The sequence below is a fragment of the Lates calcarifer genome, linkage group LG14 (assembly GCF_001640805.2).
Source record: "Lates calcarifer isolate ASB-BC8 linkage group LG14, TLL_Latcal_v3, whole genome shotgun sequence".
Taxonomy (NCBI): domain Eukaryota; kingdom Metazoa; phylum Chordata; class Actinopteri; family Centropomidae; genus Lates; species Lates calcarifer.
In genome coordinates, this window is record NC_066846.1 from 10,044,595 (window position 1) to 10,058,849 (window position 14,255).

Below are 14,255 nucleotides of genomic sequence, written 5' to 3' on the forward strand. Positions count from 1 at the left end.
GTGGCCTTTTAATCTGCAGAGGATTTTTACACAGGCAAAATAGCTGTGATGATAGCAACTCATGGCAGGAATTTGAGAGGAAGTTCAAATGTTGATCTATATTTGGAAGTAGTTATTTATACCTCTCCCCTACTGTACTGTTGGGAAACTGAATTATCCAGCTTGCACTCATTTGTTAAAGCAGACTTTTGTACATCACAGTGGTATTTGCCTTTCTTTTCATAGGATTATCTCAAGTCAATATTTGGCCTTAGCTACAATATGCAGTATTCTCTGAAGAGTCAATAATATCTTATCATAAACAAAGAGGGAAGCATGAGATTTTAGTTAGTAATTCAGCACTGGATACCGAGGAGGTTGTGAGTGAAACACACATTTCTGCCTCAACCAAACTGTGACATTTTGCTGCAAGAAAAGAAAAGAAAAAAATAACATCAGTTCTTACTCTTTGAGTTACTGTTTTCAGCAGTACATGCAGTTCAAGTCATGGTGTGGTCCACTGCAGTCAGTCATGTTCAAGCAGGCCACCAGTTGGTTTGGGAGGATAAAGGCTTTCTGACAGCTGACCTTTGAAGCCAGGTCCACCCCACCTTTGAAAAGTGAAATGTGACCTATAGGCCGCAGTGATTTCCATTGCAATCCAACAAAAATAATTAATTTCATCACAACAGGGACCCAGAACCAGTGGATGTCATGCCTTCTCGGCCATGCTAGCAGCCTGGCTGAATGTTGGGCAGTGGATTTGTCCACCTCTTTGGTCCAGACTGAAATATTTCAGCAACTGTCAAATGGATTGCCATGACAACTGGTACAGATATCCACATTCCCCAGAGGATAAATCTAAATAACTCTATAATCTCTCATCTTTACAATTAGGTAAAAATTTCACTTTCTCTGATTTGTTACGTTAGATAATGACAAAATACTTCGAAACACACTCCTGTTGTTCCCAGCTGCACCTCATGTTTGCTGCTGATTAGCTAATGTTAAACTAAGATGGTGAACATAAACTTCATGTCTGCTTTATGTACATCAACCAGTTAGCATTGACATTGCAGGTATGTTAGCTTTTACATAATTCTGCATTTGTGTCATCTGATTTCACAGGCCTGTCTGGTAGCTAGAAAAATCACCTGTGGTTCAACAGACGGGAGAAACAAATGTCCAAAACTAGTAAATGAAGTCCACCATACACACATATGCATGGACAGCATGGATATAGTATGCAAAGATATGTTTGCATGTGCATGTGTACATAGGTTTACATGCTGTACATCAACCACAGCATTTGATGAAGTAAACTTTGACATGAGAAACTGGTAACGTCACAAAAGCTTGATGAGGGAGGGTTTAACTTCGCTGCATGTAAAAGTCATTGTACGGTTATGCAGCTCAGTGCAAATGGAAGAAAGCAAGTTACATATACACATTGCTCAATAAAGATTAAAAGCAGTGGGAAAGACAAAGCCAGGTTTTAGTTTAACCTTTTATTGGTTCCACTGCACAACAAAAGAAAAGATATAACTTACGATACTTCCCCTTGACCTGCTTTAAGACATTTTCAGCCCACTCAACAGCATTCAAAGGGAACATTATGGTCCATTATGTAGACCTGTGTCAACATTTGGGAATTCAAGCCTAGGAGACATACTTAGCGTGGCCTCTGCTCTCTACACAGCCCTTCCTCTGCCCGCTGAACCGTGAAAGCTTATGGTACAGTCTAATGACACAGACTTGTGGCTCTCTCTCGTGTTTCTATACCCTGACACACCTGCAGGTTTTTCCTTATATGAAGGAAAGAAAGGTTTGATGAGTCAAACTCTTGTTTTTGTCCAGGCAGGTTTCTTTCTCGTGGCATGTCAGATTTGACACGCGGCGGCTCACGACCACCCCGTCCATGCCCTTGAGGATGAACGCGTGTTTCTACCTCAGTGCTCAGTAACGCAGCCTACTTAATCACAAGAGCTCTTGCATTCTCTTTCTCTCAGCCTGTCCAACAAAAGAAATATGATGAAGAACAACAGGGAATTGCGATCAAGCTGATTTTTCTCAAACCAAAATTTTTTCCAGACACCTGCCTCGTTAATTGCAATTTTTTTGGCTGTCCTGAGATGTTAACCTAACCTGGAATCCACTGCAGCTCCAGCTAACAAAGATACCCCGAACAAAGAGACACTTAGGTTTGTAAGGTGACACGATCTCGAGGGATTATTTCCTGGCACAGGCTTGCATTTCTTCCTGTGGGTATTTGGTGAGTGATAGAAAATAGTCCATAACATAATGTGTGCACTGATATGATCAGGTCAAAATTTATATGTGGTTTATGACCAGATAAATGCGGATACCTATTGAATGGTTATCAGCAAATACTAGCATGCACACACTAAGATGGTAACTATGCTAAACATTATTCCAGCATGTTAGCATTGTTATTGTGAGCATATAGCATTTAGCTCAAAGTATCTAAAAATTGTTTAGTCAGCTGTCTTGCAGTTTGACCATTTTCATGGTCTGATTCCCATGTAAATACTGTCAAAAGATCCATTACTGTAGTGAGCTTGTTTAAATATTATTTAAGTATCTTGATAAAACTGGCTGTGGCCAAAATTGTAGCCTTTACTTGCTGTGCTGTGATAAAACTGAACACCACATCGTCCATTTTATTTTTTACTTTGCGTTCATAGTAGAATTACGCAAAGTAATACTGCAGTCATCTTGATTGAAAAAACCTAATTGGAACTGTCAACGGACAAGGTTAGCCGAGGGTTTCGTGCTTGGGTTCAGTGCAGGTAGTGTTTGCCCAGAAACACCTGACATAAAAAGAGCCACACATACAGCCTAAAAGAGCTGCTGCTAGGCTGGCTGTAGATTCTCAGTCTTGTTAAACATAGAAGAATTTATTGCAGCAAATGGTGTCTCTAACAGTAGAAAACTTTGCAGGCTGCACAGACACCATTTGAAAGGATGGAAAGGAAATAGAACAACCAAAACAATTAAAAGGAAACTTCAAAAAGTGCTGGTTTAATGTGAATTTTATGTCACACAGAGATTGCATAAACAGAGTTTTTGTAGCAAAGAAGCCACCGGAAAGGACTGAGCAAACTAAAACAAAGCACCAAGCCTCTCATGGCCAATTAGAGAGGGTCAATCTGACCGCAAATTGCTCATTAGTGATCTTAGAGGAAGATCAAAGGGCACTAAGCATAAGAGAGGAACGCTGTGTATCAGTAAGTCAAAGGAATGGAATGGCCTGGCTCTAAGCCCAATGCAAGCCACTTACGCCACATCACTCAAAAGGGTGAAGTGTGTTGCTCTGCCAAACACAGAACTGCTGTCAGGTCTACATGTAGGTCTGCCTGTTTTTACAGATGACCTCTAAATGGATTGCAACATTGTTCTCCTGTCAATTTTTTTCCTGTTTCGTTGTTTTGGAGGAAGTTAGTGACCATAGAGTGCAGTGAAACTGTTTTGCTACTGATTTGCAGGAATGCAAAGAAAGAGTTTAAAAGGGAGAGTGGATGAGGCAACATCTCTCAGTCATCTGACTGCTAACCGAGCGGACTGCAAGAACCTTGGGGGTCCTCCCTCAGGGATCCACCACTGGTCAATACATCGGCATTGTGTCATGATAGATTCTTGTTTTGGTGCTCATATCAAGCTGGCCTTTTAGCAATGAGTCAGTGATCCAGAAGAAGATATTGGATAACCTAATTTGTGTCTCAATCCTCAGTCCTGCTTCTGTTTCAGCAGAGGTTCTGCAATATCATTGAAATATTTGTTCTATGGGAAACAAAAGGTCTTATAGAGATATTTTGGAAAATATGGCTATTAACTTTTTTTTTTAATCAAGGGTTAGCAGAGAGGAGCAATACTAATCTTATATCTGTGTAGTAAATACAAAGCTACATTTTGCTAGTTAGCTTCAAATAAAGATTTGAAACAGGGGGGAAGCTATCCTGGTTTTACCTACAATGGAGACAACACTGAACCACTGAAGAGAGTGTTGCATTATGGGTTGTTTGTGGACAAAATGTCATGTTTCAGGGATGTCTTATGGAAAAAGTGGCATCATCTTACAGTATATTTGAACCATTATATAGTGTGTAGTCAGCTTTGTAGAGCCGATAAGTGACCAGGCTAGCTTATCTTTATGCTAAGCTAAGCTAACCAGTTGCTGGCTGTAGCCTGGTCTACAGACATGAGAGTGGTACCAATCTTCTCATCTATTTCTTGGCAAGAAAGCCTATTTCCCAAAATGTCAAGCAATTTTGTTTCTGAGACATTAACATGCATGTTCTTTTTTGTCTTTCTGTCGATTCAAACTGAGACAACATGGCGTCTGTGACCAGTTTAGCCGACACTGTTGCATTTTCTTGAACTATCAGTCCCCTAGATAACATAGAGATATCTTGATGTAAGGCTGGACCATGTCAAAGCTTGCTGACACGTTACCCAGGACACCGTGACCAGACTGTCTCCTAGCTGTTCCTCTTCCCCCCGCCCCCACCTCCTCCTGATGTGTGTGTGTGTGTGTGTGTGTGTTTTGTGGGAGGCCACCCTCCCTCTTCAAGCATCAGACCACACAGCTCAGCCCTGAGACCTGTCAAACACAGCTGGGACATCTCCCCCTCTCTCTCTCCCTCCCCACCCTGACTCCTATCCTTCCCTCCTTGTTCCTACCTCTCCTCCCCCTCCTTGCTCCCCAGACTCCAGCAGGAAGCTTTGATACAGGGGTGTTGAGCAGCAAGGGGAACATTTCCATTTTTATCTGCTTCGAAGACTCCAAGACCCTCCTCCCTCTCTCTTCATCCTGAACTGCTTCTCATCAGCATAAAAGAATCTGCCATGTCCCTTCCTCATTGTGTATGCTTCAGATGTAATGTAATTGATATAGACATGATCAGGGAGGGGAAAGAGCACATATCTCTACGACCGATCCACGATGACTGTTTTTCCCTTCCTTTGTTGCTTTTGAGGTGCACGTTCAGCAAAATGACTCGCTCTGTTTTCCACACTGGCTGTCACAAAATGCGAGAGTCTGTCCTGTGCAATAAATGTCATGCAACATATAGTCAAAGTCTCCACTGCCGAGCTACTGTCAGCTCTCGAACTTTTCATCGCAAAATACAAAGTGAAGCAGTTGCTCAAAATAAATGTTTTGAAACGGGGGTGGGGGGAGCGTTCAAGGCTGCCTTGTCACCTGATCGTTGCTTTCAAGGCTGTTTTGCATCCTGCACTGTAGACAATAATAGGTGTGCCAGTAAAGTTTTCAGTGTTTGCTCATCTCCACTGTTGTTGAGACATCACTTCCATAGCTCCAGGGTCTGGCTGTTTCCCCATTCAAAGGTCATAAATCAAATGGTCTTGGGTGAGCTCAGAGTGGATTACTGCAACTTGTTATCATGTCCCAATCTTGAGCAATTTACAGGTGTTGTCTCTGGTACCTCTTTAAATGCACAACCTGTCCTGCCTATTGTAAATCTAGACATAAATATTATACATCAGTGATGTCTGAGAGGAACTATTTGCCTCAAACCACAAAACTATTCCTTGAAATGATCAACTAAAAGCCATGTGCAATTTATTAAACAGTCAGGTTGATAATTGTCTGTGTCTCCTGCTCTGTGCATCTTTACAGATGACGAATTATGCTGAGTGCTACATATTAAGGTTTTGAGGCAAGGAAAGAAAGAGAAAATAGTCCTGAGCGTGCATGCCTTGTTGTGTAACGTCATGTGATTGCCAGATTTATGTGATGCTTGGTTAAAGGTTAAACAGGTTAACATAAAGAAAAGCGACTCTTCAGCTCTGCACATACACAGGAAACTGTTGATGAGAAAAACTAAATCACTTTACTTTCTAAACAACTAATTTATTCCCAAGAAAGAAACCAGTTAAATACAAATAAGCAGCCATTAAAGACAAGAGCCTTAATTTGTATGGGAGAACAAGTTTACAATAAATGACAAAGCTCCTCAACAAAATGAGTCACATGGCCTGAATGACCTGTTGCTAATCAGGGCACAAATAACACTGTTGTATATCTTCTATAATTTGAATCATTTACCAGCCACATCATACCAGGCTCACATTAATGCAATTTCAATAGAATTTGGGTGAACAGATTATGAAAGGCAGTGTAAAATGAGATGTTTTGTAACAGGCTTAGTCGGCTGCTTTACATCTACATTCCCTGTTTATAGACACAAACACCTTAAACTGCAATAGACACATTTGAGATGTGTGAGATGTGTGAAAAATCAAGCAGCAGCGGGGTTGGAGTAAAACCAACATCCATGTCAGATCATCACGAACAGATCGCTAACCTGATAAACAGGTCATGTCAACCAGAGGGGAGTATAAGGTTCTGGTATTAAAAGATACACATAGGGGGTATTTAATTTGATTTGACTGATTCCAGCATTTTTAGACTTGATATACAGTATATTTAACATCAAGCTAAGTGTTGCTGTTTAATGCACACCTGGTAGACAGGTACATAGGAAAGTGAAATCACATAAATGAAAGTGCTGAAATCCATACCCTGTTAGCAACAGGTTTATCAGAAATGCAATGTGCTGGCCATGGACCACATCAGGTGCCTGCCAATGTTTGGTCATGATCAAAATGTTACATTAACGTGCATTCAACACTTTCTCTTAGACTCTGGGAAACTTGCTTATTCATTCATTGCTGAAAGTTACGTGAGAATTCTTATTTCTGTACATTAGCCTAATTATAAAGCTGGAACAAGCAGCTGGTTAGCTTAGCTCAGTGTAAAGAAAGTATGAAAAGACTACAAATGTGTATCTTGTGTCTTGTTTAATCCACACAAAAACTGAAAGAAATGACAGTTTGTGGTTTTCCCTTAAGTCATGTGCTAGATAATTTATTTGCTGGAGGCTTTATCTTCCTGGAGTCTTGTTATCACCGTGACTTTAGTTGTTTCCAGTCTTTAGGCTAAGCTAGGCTAACTGCCTGCTAGCTTCAACTACATACTTAATAGTCAACTTTAGTTATAGCTTATAGGTATTTTCATCTAATTCATTGAAGCATATTCCCCTTTAATTTGACAGCATTTAAACCATTAAAATTAATGAATAAAAAATCCATTGTCAGGTACCAGAGTGTTTTTAGAGATAGCTTTGAAACAGCATTTAGACATACTAGGAAATAAAATGAGAGAAGAAAATCTAACTATATCAAAATCTAATTGAATAAATTAAACATGAAAAACTAGAAATAATAATATAAAACTGAGGCTAGAGTTTGGAAACTACTCTAATTTTATGCAGTGGGAGGGGGTGGACTGGGGGAACCTGTGCTCCCGACCTCCAGGTTTCTAAAATGCTAGCTGCAACCCTGATCTGCAGCACATGTAGAAATATTAAAGCAGACAAATAATAACACAGGATATATATGGTATTAGTACATATAGCCCACCATACACACAGGAAAATTGCAGGAATGTTGCAGTGACTAAAATAACATTCAGCTGGTACAAAAGGTGATTGGCATTCAGTTTCCGCCGTCGCTCCTCCAGCACTTGATAAAACTTGATAAAGCCCAGCAGAGGGTGCATCCCACCCTTTGCCCCACCCTAAACCCCTCCCTTCCTCCCTCGTCCACCCCTCCCACCCTCCCTCACGCGGAGATGGGGAGAGAAGTTTGCCTGCGGCGCAGTCCAGTGAACATTTTACTGTATTTCATTTGGGGGAACAGCAACAAGAGCCTCCGGAGAAGCTTTCCAGGGAATGCTGAGGAATATTTGACAGCACAAAGACACTACTCACAGCTGAGTTTTTCCTCCTTTTTTTCAAAAAATAAATATATATATATATATATATATATATATATATATACTTTTCATTGATGTCGCCGAACTAGTGAGGAGCTCGGGTCAGTAGGACAGCGGCCGCGCGCGGACTGTTGTCTGTCGGAGGGTTTTTAAATTTTTTGGGTCCTGGAGAAGTGGGAACAGAGCGAAACAGAAACGAAAGACGAGGAGGAGGAGAAGAAGAAGAAGAAGAAGAAGAAGAAGAAGAAGACCGTGCAAGTGAAAGTGACAGAGTCCGACTCAGAATGAATAACAACAAAATCGAGAAAGAGAACGAGCAGAGTGAATTCACCAACCACGAAGAGGAGGTACGTATCCACACGCGAGCACCTACCTGGTCTCTTTTTGTTTAAATGTAACGGGTCGAACCGTGACCCACAACGACATCTTAACAAACCGATTCAGACCGAACCCGCTGTCCTAAAAGCCTTTCTCATCACCACAGCTTCTTTTCTTTTTTTTAATCACCCATCTCTGTTATCTCCCCGTAGTTGTTTAGGTGTCTCCCTTTGTGGCATTGTTGTATTTCCTGTGTTAAAACGCAGTTTTTATCTTGTAAAAGTTGTTGTCTTGTTGTTAGCTTATTAGCTCTACTGTATGGTGCACACATAATATTTATTGTGGGGTTTTCCTAACGGCAGTGTATCTTTCTTTCACTAAATTGTGCACCTGTCATCTATTTTCCTCTCATTTTTACTCCCATATTATGTCTGTCAGTTTTTGTAACTTGCCTCATATTGTTGCCATGCCCAAGTTAAGACCAGTCATGTCTGTTTTTCTTTTTTAAGCACTTTAAAACAAGGTTCCTAAAGTGAAGAACAAGGCAGGATCTGATCATTGATGAATCACTAATAAGTACTTCCTGAGTAACTCTAAAGGCAGGGCTGCATTGAAGATAATCATAAGTTACGTGACAACAGACTTAAGTGTTGCCAGTTCTAGCTTACTGTACCATAAAGCCAGACAGACTCCACACAACGCTGAAGAGAACAGCGGTAAAGGGAATTCTGAGCCAGGGCGAATTAGTTTTCACTGAAGCTGAGGGAGCAATTGAAGTTCAAACAACTGCTGCTGCAACATGTAGGCAATAAGTCTATGTGACCCAGACCTACTGCATTACAGTCAAAGCAAGGCTAGCCTCTCTACGAATATAACTTAATTACATCTTAACACAGCAGAATGATATTGTTTGTCCAAAAAAATGTGAAGTAATCCGTTTAGTTTCTGAGGGGAAATGTATTTCCTCTCTAACATGCTGGATAATAGCCCAGTTTCTTCCTCCTCTCCTCGGTAAACATTGCACAATCTGGATCCACAAAATCTCCTTGGTAAATAAGTTTGTAGTGGGTGCTCTTTGCATGAGGTGATTTTCTTTGGCAGGGAAGTATTTCTATTCAAACGACAGACTTGTTATTTCAGATCTCCACACATCTGCAGCCATATGATGTAAGAAAGGTATATGACATTATATCACATATTTCTCTTGGAGCGATTTGTTTAGGCTCAGTGTACTGTACGTCACTTTGTAACTGAATAGCCAAACATACCCGGCCTGTTGTAATACCATATTTGGTCCACTGGTGAGGTTACTATGGATGCAGGGAGTTACTGTAGCACCACACAGATGAGGTAAAGACTCAAGCACTGACTTCTTGGAAATCTAATGGGGAGTTTCAGTTTAAGGCTCTGCTCACCTTTTCACCTTGTGTCCTCACAACACAGTGTTGCAGCAGAGTTATTTCAGAGCCTGTTTATGTACCAGCACATCACTCAAGGGCTACAACTAATGATTACTGTCATTATTGAATAATCTTGTAGTTACTTTTTTCAGTGAATTGGTTAATGTTTCAAGCTATTAAAGGTGGACAGATATGCCTTATATGTCACAAGTTCTCCCAGGCAGCGGTGACGTCTTCAAATGTTTTGTTTTATCCAACCAGCAATCTGACTTAAATAATTCATAGTTGCAAATATTTGTCTGTTTCAGCATTACACAGCTCCACATATGTGCTTCAGCTGGAAGGGGGAAATGGTTCCTTATGATTTTAACCACAGAAAACAATCTGATTATTTTCCATTTGCCAGCCAACACATTACTGAGCACAGCATCCAGTAACTTTGCTTTAGAGAGAATGATTGGTCAGTTAATCAATTAGTTGATGTTAACTTTGTAATTTAAGGAAACTGTTTTGATAATATATAACGTCATTTTTTGTGTTGATTTCAGCGCTATGGGCGTGAGGATTTGCTAATATTAAACTCAACATTTTTACCCTATCAGTGGGTTGTCAGGCAAAAAAGGCAATCTGAGGACGTCATCTTGGGCTCTGGGAAATTGTGACTCAAATTTCTTACATTTGACCAAACAGGTAATTGATCTATATTAAAAATAACTCAGAGATTAGTCAAAAATGAGAATTATTGTTAGTTCATTTGCAGTTTTTTTGTTTAGTAAATAAATCCCTGAAAGATGTTTTAAATTCTGTGATGTCCAGGAGCAGAGGAGACTAGACGAGACTTGTCTCTTGCATTGTGTAAAAGTCAGAGGGAGAGACAGAGAGAGTAATGGCCAGAGGAATCTAATGGTTGTGGAAATGTTTGGAAGACATCCAGACTGGCAGGGACTTAAATTTACTCAGGTGAATTAACGCGAGGTTAGACAGCACCACTTTATCTTCGGTGTAATGATGTGTGTTGTATGCAGGGGAGCAGAAAGTTTTGAGGGGATTGTACCACGCACACGCGCATGTATTCACACTCACATACACAAGCAGGCGTGGATAGGTGTGATCGCAGGCACACACACTTTTGCAGACAGGTGTGGGTATTCACACCAAAACACATGAGACTAAGAATAATGTGGCTAATTTCTGAGTATGACTTGCACTTTTTCCACATGATTCATTAACATGAGGCCTCAGTCTTTCTGGTCAGTGAAGTAGTCGCGATAAATTCAAGTAAAATACGAGCTGCTTTATTGGTGATGAAGTGACTAATTTGACGTCTTGTTTTCAACTTTCCTTTTAACGATTTTCCCATCCCAACTCCTGCGCAGAAACATTCACAGAGTTCCCCCTTGTCAAAAGTGCTAAAAGCAGACTGCCAAACAACTTTGTGCTTAACAACATTAAAGTAACCATAAACTATGACCCTATGAGAGCCAAAGTTTAACAACCTCGCTGGTATGACTCTCACATGCTGAACAACAGCAGCCCCCCCCCGTACACACACACACACACAGTGTAGTGTGCGACTCAATGGATCACTGATTCGCACCAGTAAAGCGCCGTGGCGAGCTTGGCTTCTCATGCCTGCTTCATTGCTCAACCTCACACGCCATCATCAGTGTACACCAAAAGCTCGACGATGCTTAATGTTTATCTTCTGTGGACCAGTGCTCACCAAACATGGTCTTGTTGCAGGCAAGGCATGCAGGTCCGCAGTCCGGGCAGCGTCTAATCTCGCGAACTGGTTTTGATAAGCTTTATTATCGGGCGTTCTGGATGCTTTCACATGTTGTGGCACTCAACGGCCACTGATGCAGTCGAGGTGACACACCAAACTCTTAACATGGTGAATGTCAAAAGCCCAGCTGTGGATTCCAGACCTTGTATGGAAAAGAAGAGGTGGAGAGTAGATTTGATTCTCTAAAAAAGTTGGTTTCAGCAGAAGAACCGAATATGTTTTTTGTGAATGTAAACTGTGATGTGGGGTACAGTCATAAAGACCGAGATGAGGTGAGGTGACAAATTCCAGGCGTGTTCATGTTATCAGGAAGGCAGCATATTTTGACAGAGTGCAGGCAGTGAAGGAATAAACCCAGTTCACCAAAAGTTAACCAAATTTAAATTTTATTCACTTGTTTTAGTGCCAGAATTGTTATTATTATTAAATTGAAAGTGTTTGGCTTGATTAGTGGTTGGAGAAAACAAACTATGTGAATACAACACTTGGGCCTTAGGGCATTTTTCTCTATTTTAGACACTAAACAATTCATCAAGAACATAATCAGCAGATTAATCATTAGTTGCAGCCCAAATTTTTAATGAATTAATCTTTTAAGTCATTTCATTAATCATTGAAGTCATTTATCAAGGAAGGACTGCAAAGATTTGCACCTTCCATGTTTTTAAGTATAAGAATTTGCTCCTTTTCTCTTTTGTATTTTTTTGAAAATTAAATATCTTTGTGTGAACTGAGGCTCAGACAAAGCAAGCAAGAGCAAGACATCACCTTAAGCTCTGGAAAATTAAGATGTCTGATTTTTAGCTATTTTCTTACATTTTTCAAACAAAACATTCATTTAAACTGACGAAGAAGAAAAACAGCAGTTTAACTGGCATTAAAAAATAACTGTTTATTATATTATTGTTAGGGTGACTTTCTGTGTAGAAGTGTTGCACGGTAAAGAGAGAAGGGAATGATGGTGGAGAGAGAAAGGTAAGGACGTGCAGTACAGGTTGTGAGTACATGGAATGCATCATAGCTACCCAAGTCACCCAACCAAGCTTGACCTTTAGCCTCTTCGCTGTCAGTTTCCCTCAGGCTAACTCGTGTTTATTTAAGTCGAGACCTGCCTAGCCTCGGCAACACTGGAGGTCTACCGTCAAACCACACCTGATTTTTGACAAATGAGTGAACACAGAGTACTTCTACTGTTTCCCCTACAGGATGAACCTGTCCTCTGCTTGATAATTCATAGTAAAACCTAGATGTTCCTAGATAGAACACTCTAATGCAGCAGGAGTTTGAGCCTTGTCAGACATCTGTTGATTCTACATCCTGGCTGACCATAAACATGTAAGTGGATCTTTACAAGCGGCCAAAGAGAAACAGTATCACTCAAGCAGAGTTCAGCAAATGCGGCGTGTCTCCCTGGGGTGTAATTGGGTTGTGCTTGGCCTGCTTTGGGGATCCACTGGGTCCTCTTCAAATAACAGGTCATGTGGCCAGTGTGACCTTTTCCATGAAGAGATGTAGGTGGTGAGCTACGCTGCTGGAGGAGGACTGCGAGGCGGAGGGAGGCCATGCCGGGCTGTAGCACAGCGGCATGGGCGTGTGTGGTCTGTACGTGTGCTTGTATCTATGAAAAGGGCACGAAGATATATTAACGCTCTGTGACATGAAACATTATCGGAGGGGAGCTTAGAGGGTAAAGTGGCCATGATAGGGCAAAAGGGAAAACATACAAAGGATCTCACGGATTGTTGAAGACCATATACACATTGATTCACTTTAGATTAAGACTGAGGTATTCTTAAAATCACACCGTAAAGAACACAGATTATCCATGAAGTATACATTAATATAAACAATAAAAAAGCAGCCACACAGGCTCACACTGACAGTAAAACCCTGGTCTCATCTACCCGTCTGATAGGTTGGAGTTTATTTATAAAAGCGCTGGGGGAATTGTCATCTTATCTTAGCCATTTGTCAGCTGTGCGACAAGAGGTATTTGAAGAGACAACAACAAGGCTTAGCGTCAGGAACGGCTGGCAAAGAAGCCTGCTAAACTGATGTGAGAAAAAAAGGAAAAAAAAGACAGTGTAAAGAATTGTACTAGATATTCAGATAAATATATCTGTGGCTATATAAAACCATTAAAACTGACTGTGAGTGAGGAGAGGGGCTGGTACATGGCACTGCTTTCCTTAAAAAGCCTTAGTTGTCAACTATGAGTTTGCTTTGTAATAAATGATACGCTACATGAGTGGAGGAAGTGTGAGCTTGTGCCTAGACAGCATCAGCCATCTTGTCTTGCTTTGTCATACTGTATTTATGTGCTTGTTCAGTCACCTCCACTTAATATTGCTTACTCACAAGCTATATTTATCCACCTTACAGTAATAACGATCCCATTTCTCCCTCTTTACACCTTCCTTCACACTCCTTTTATGTTCTGCACACTTCTTTCCATCAATAATTCTCAAATTCATCTTATTTATTTTCTCTGCTCACCACATCCATATTCCTCCTCCTCTCCTGCTCCCTCTCTCCACTTTTATCTCCCTTCCTCTCCATTTCCTTCCCTCCGTCCTTTCCTACGTCCCACCCTTTTTCTTCTTTCTCTCTCTTTATCTTGTGCTCTTGCCATTTCCTCCCTCTTTCGCTCCCTCCGCCCTGGTACTGTTTAGAATTTGCTACTCTTCTTCTCCTCTTTCCTACCCCTCCCTTCTTTTTCATCCTGCCCTCCCTCTCTCCCACTCTCTCGCTCTTGCACCCATTTTAGTCCCAGTAGACACTCTTACTTATCCCTTATCGGCCATACATTGAAGGCATGACCCTCAGATCTCTGAACAGAAGGACCGTTTATGGTCATGGGAAGACAGAAGTGAGCCAGGCAGAATGGTAACATGGAGAAACATGTCTGTGCGACTATCCAACTGTGTGCCAACAGCCGTTTGGCCGGCCAGCG

General features: G+C 41.0%; 1 protein-coding gene across 5 annotated transcripts in view; it reads left to right on the plus strand.

Moving 5' to 3' along the window:
• The first annotated feature begins 7,656 nt into the window (after window positions 1-7,656).
• The window catches only part of LOC108890910 (RNA-binding protein with multiple splicing), a 36,871-nt gene continuing 30,272 nt past the window's right edge, over window positions 7,657-14,255 (plus strand). The window contains exon 1 of one of the 5 annotated variants that reach the window (XM_018687981.2): window positions 7,657-8,145. In XM_018687981.2, the coding sequence (XP_018543497.1) occupies window positions 8,083-8,145 (63 nt within the window). In that variant the 5' untranslated portion in view covers window positions 7,657-8,082. The remainder of the gene's footprint in view (window positions 8,146-14,255) is intronic. The other 4 variants (XM_051075415.1, XM_051075414.1, XM_051075413.1 and 1 more) reach the window with 4 other exon arrangements.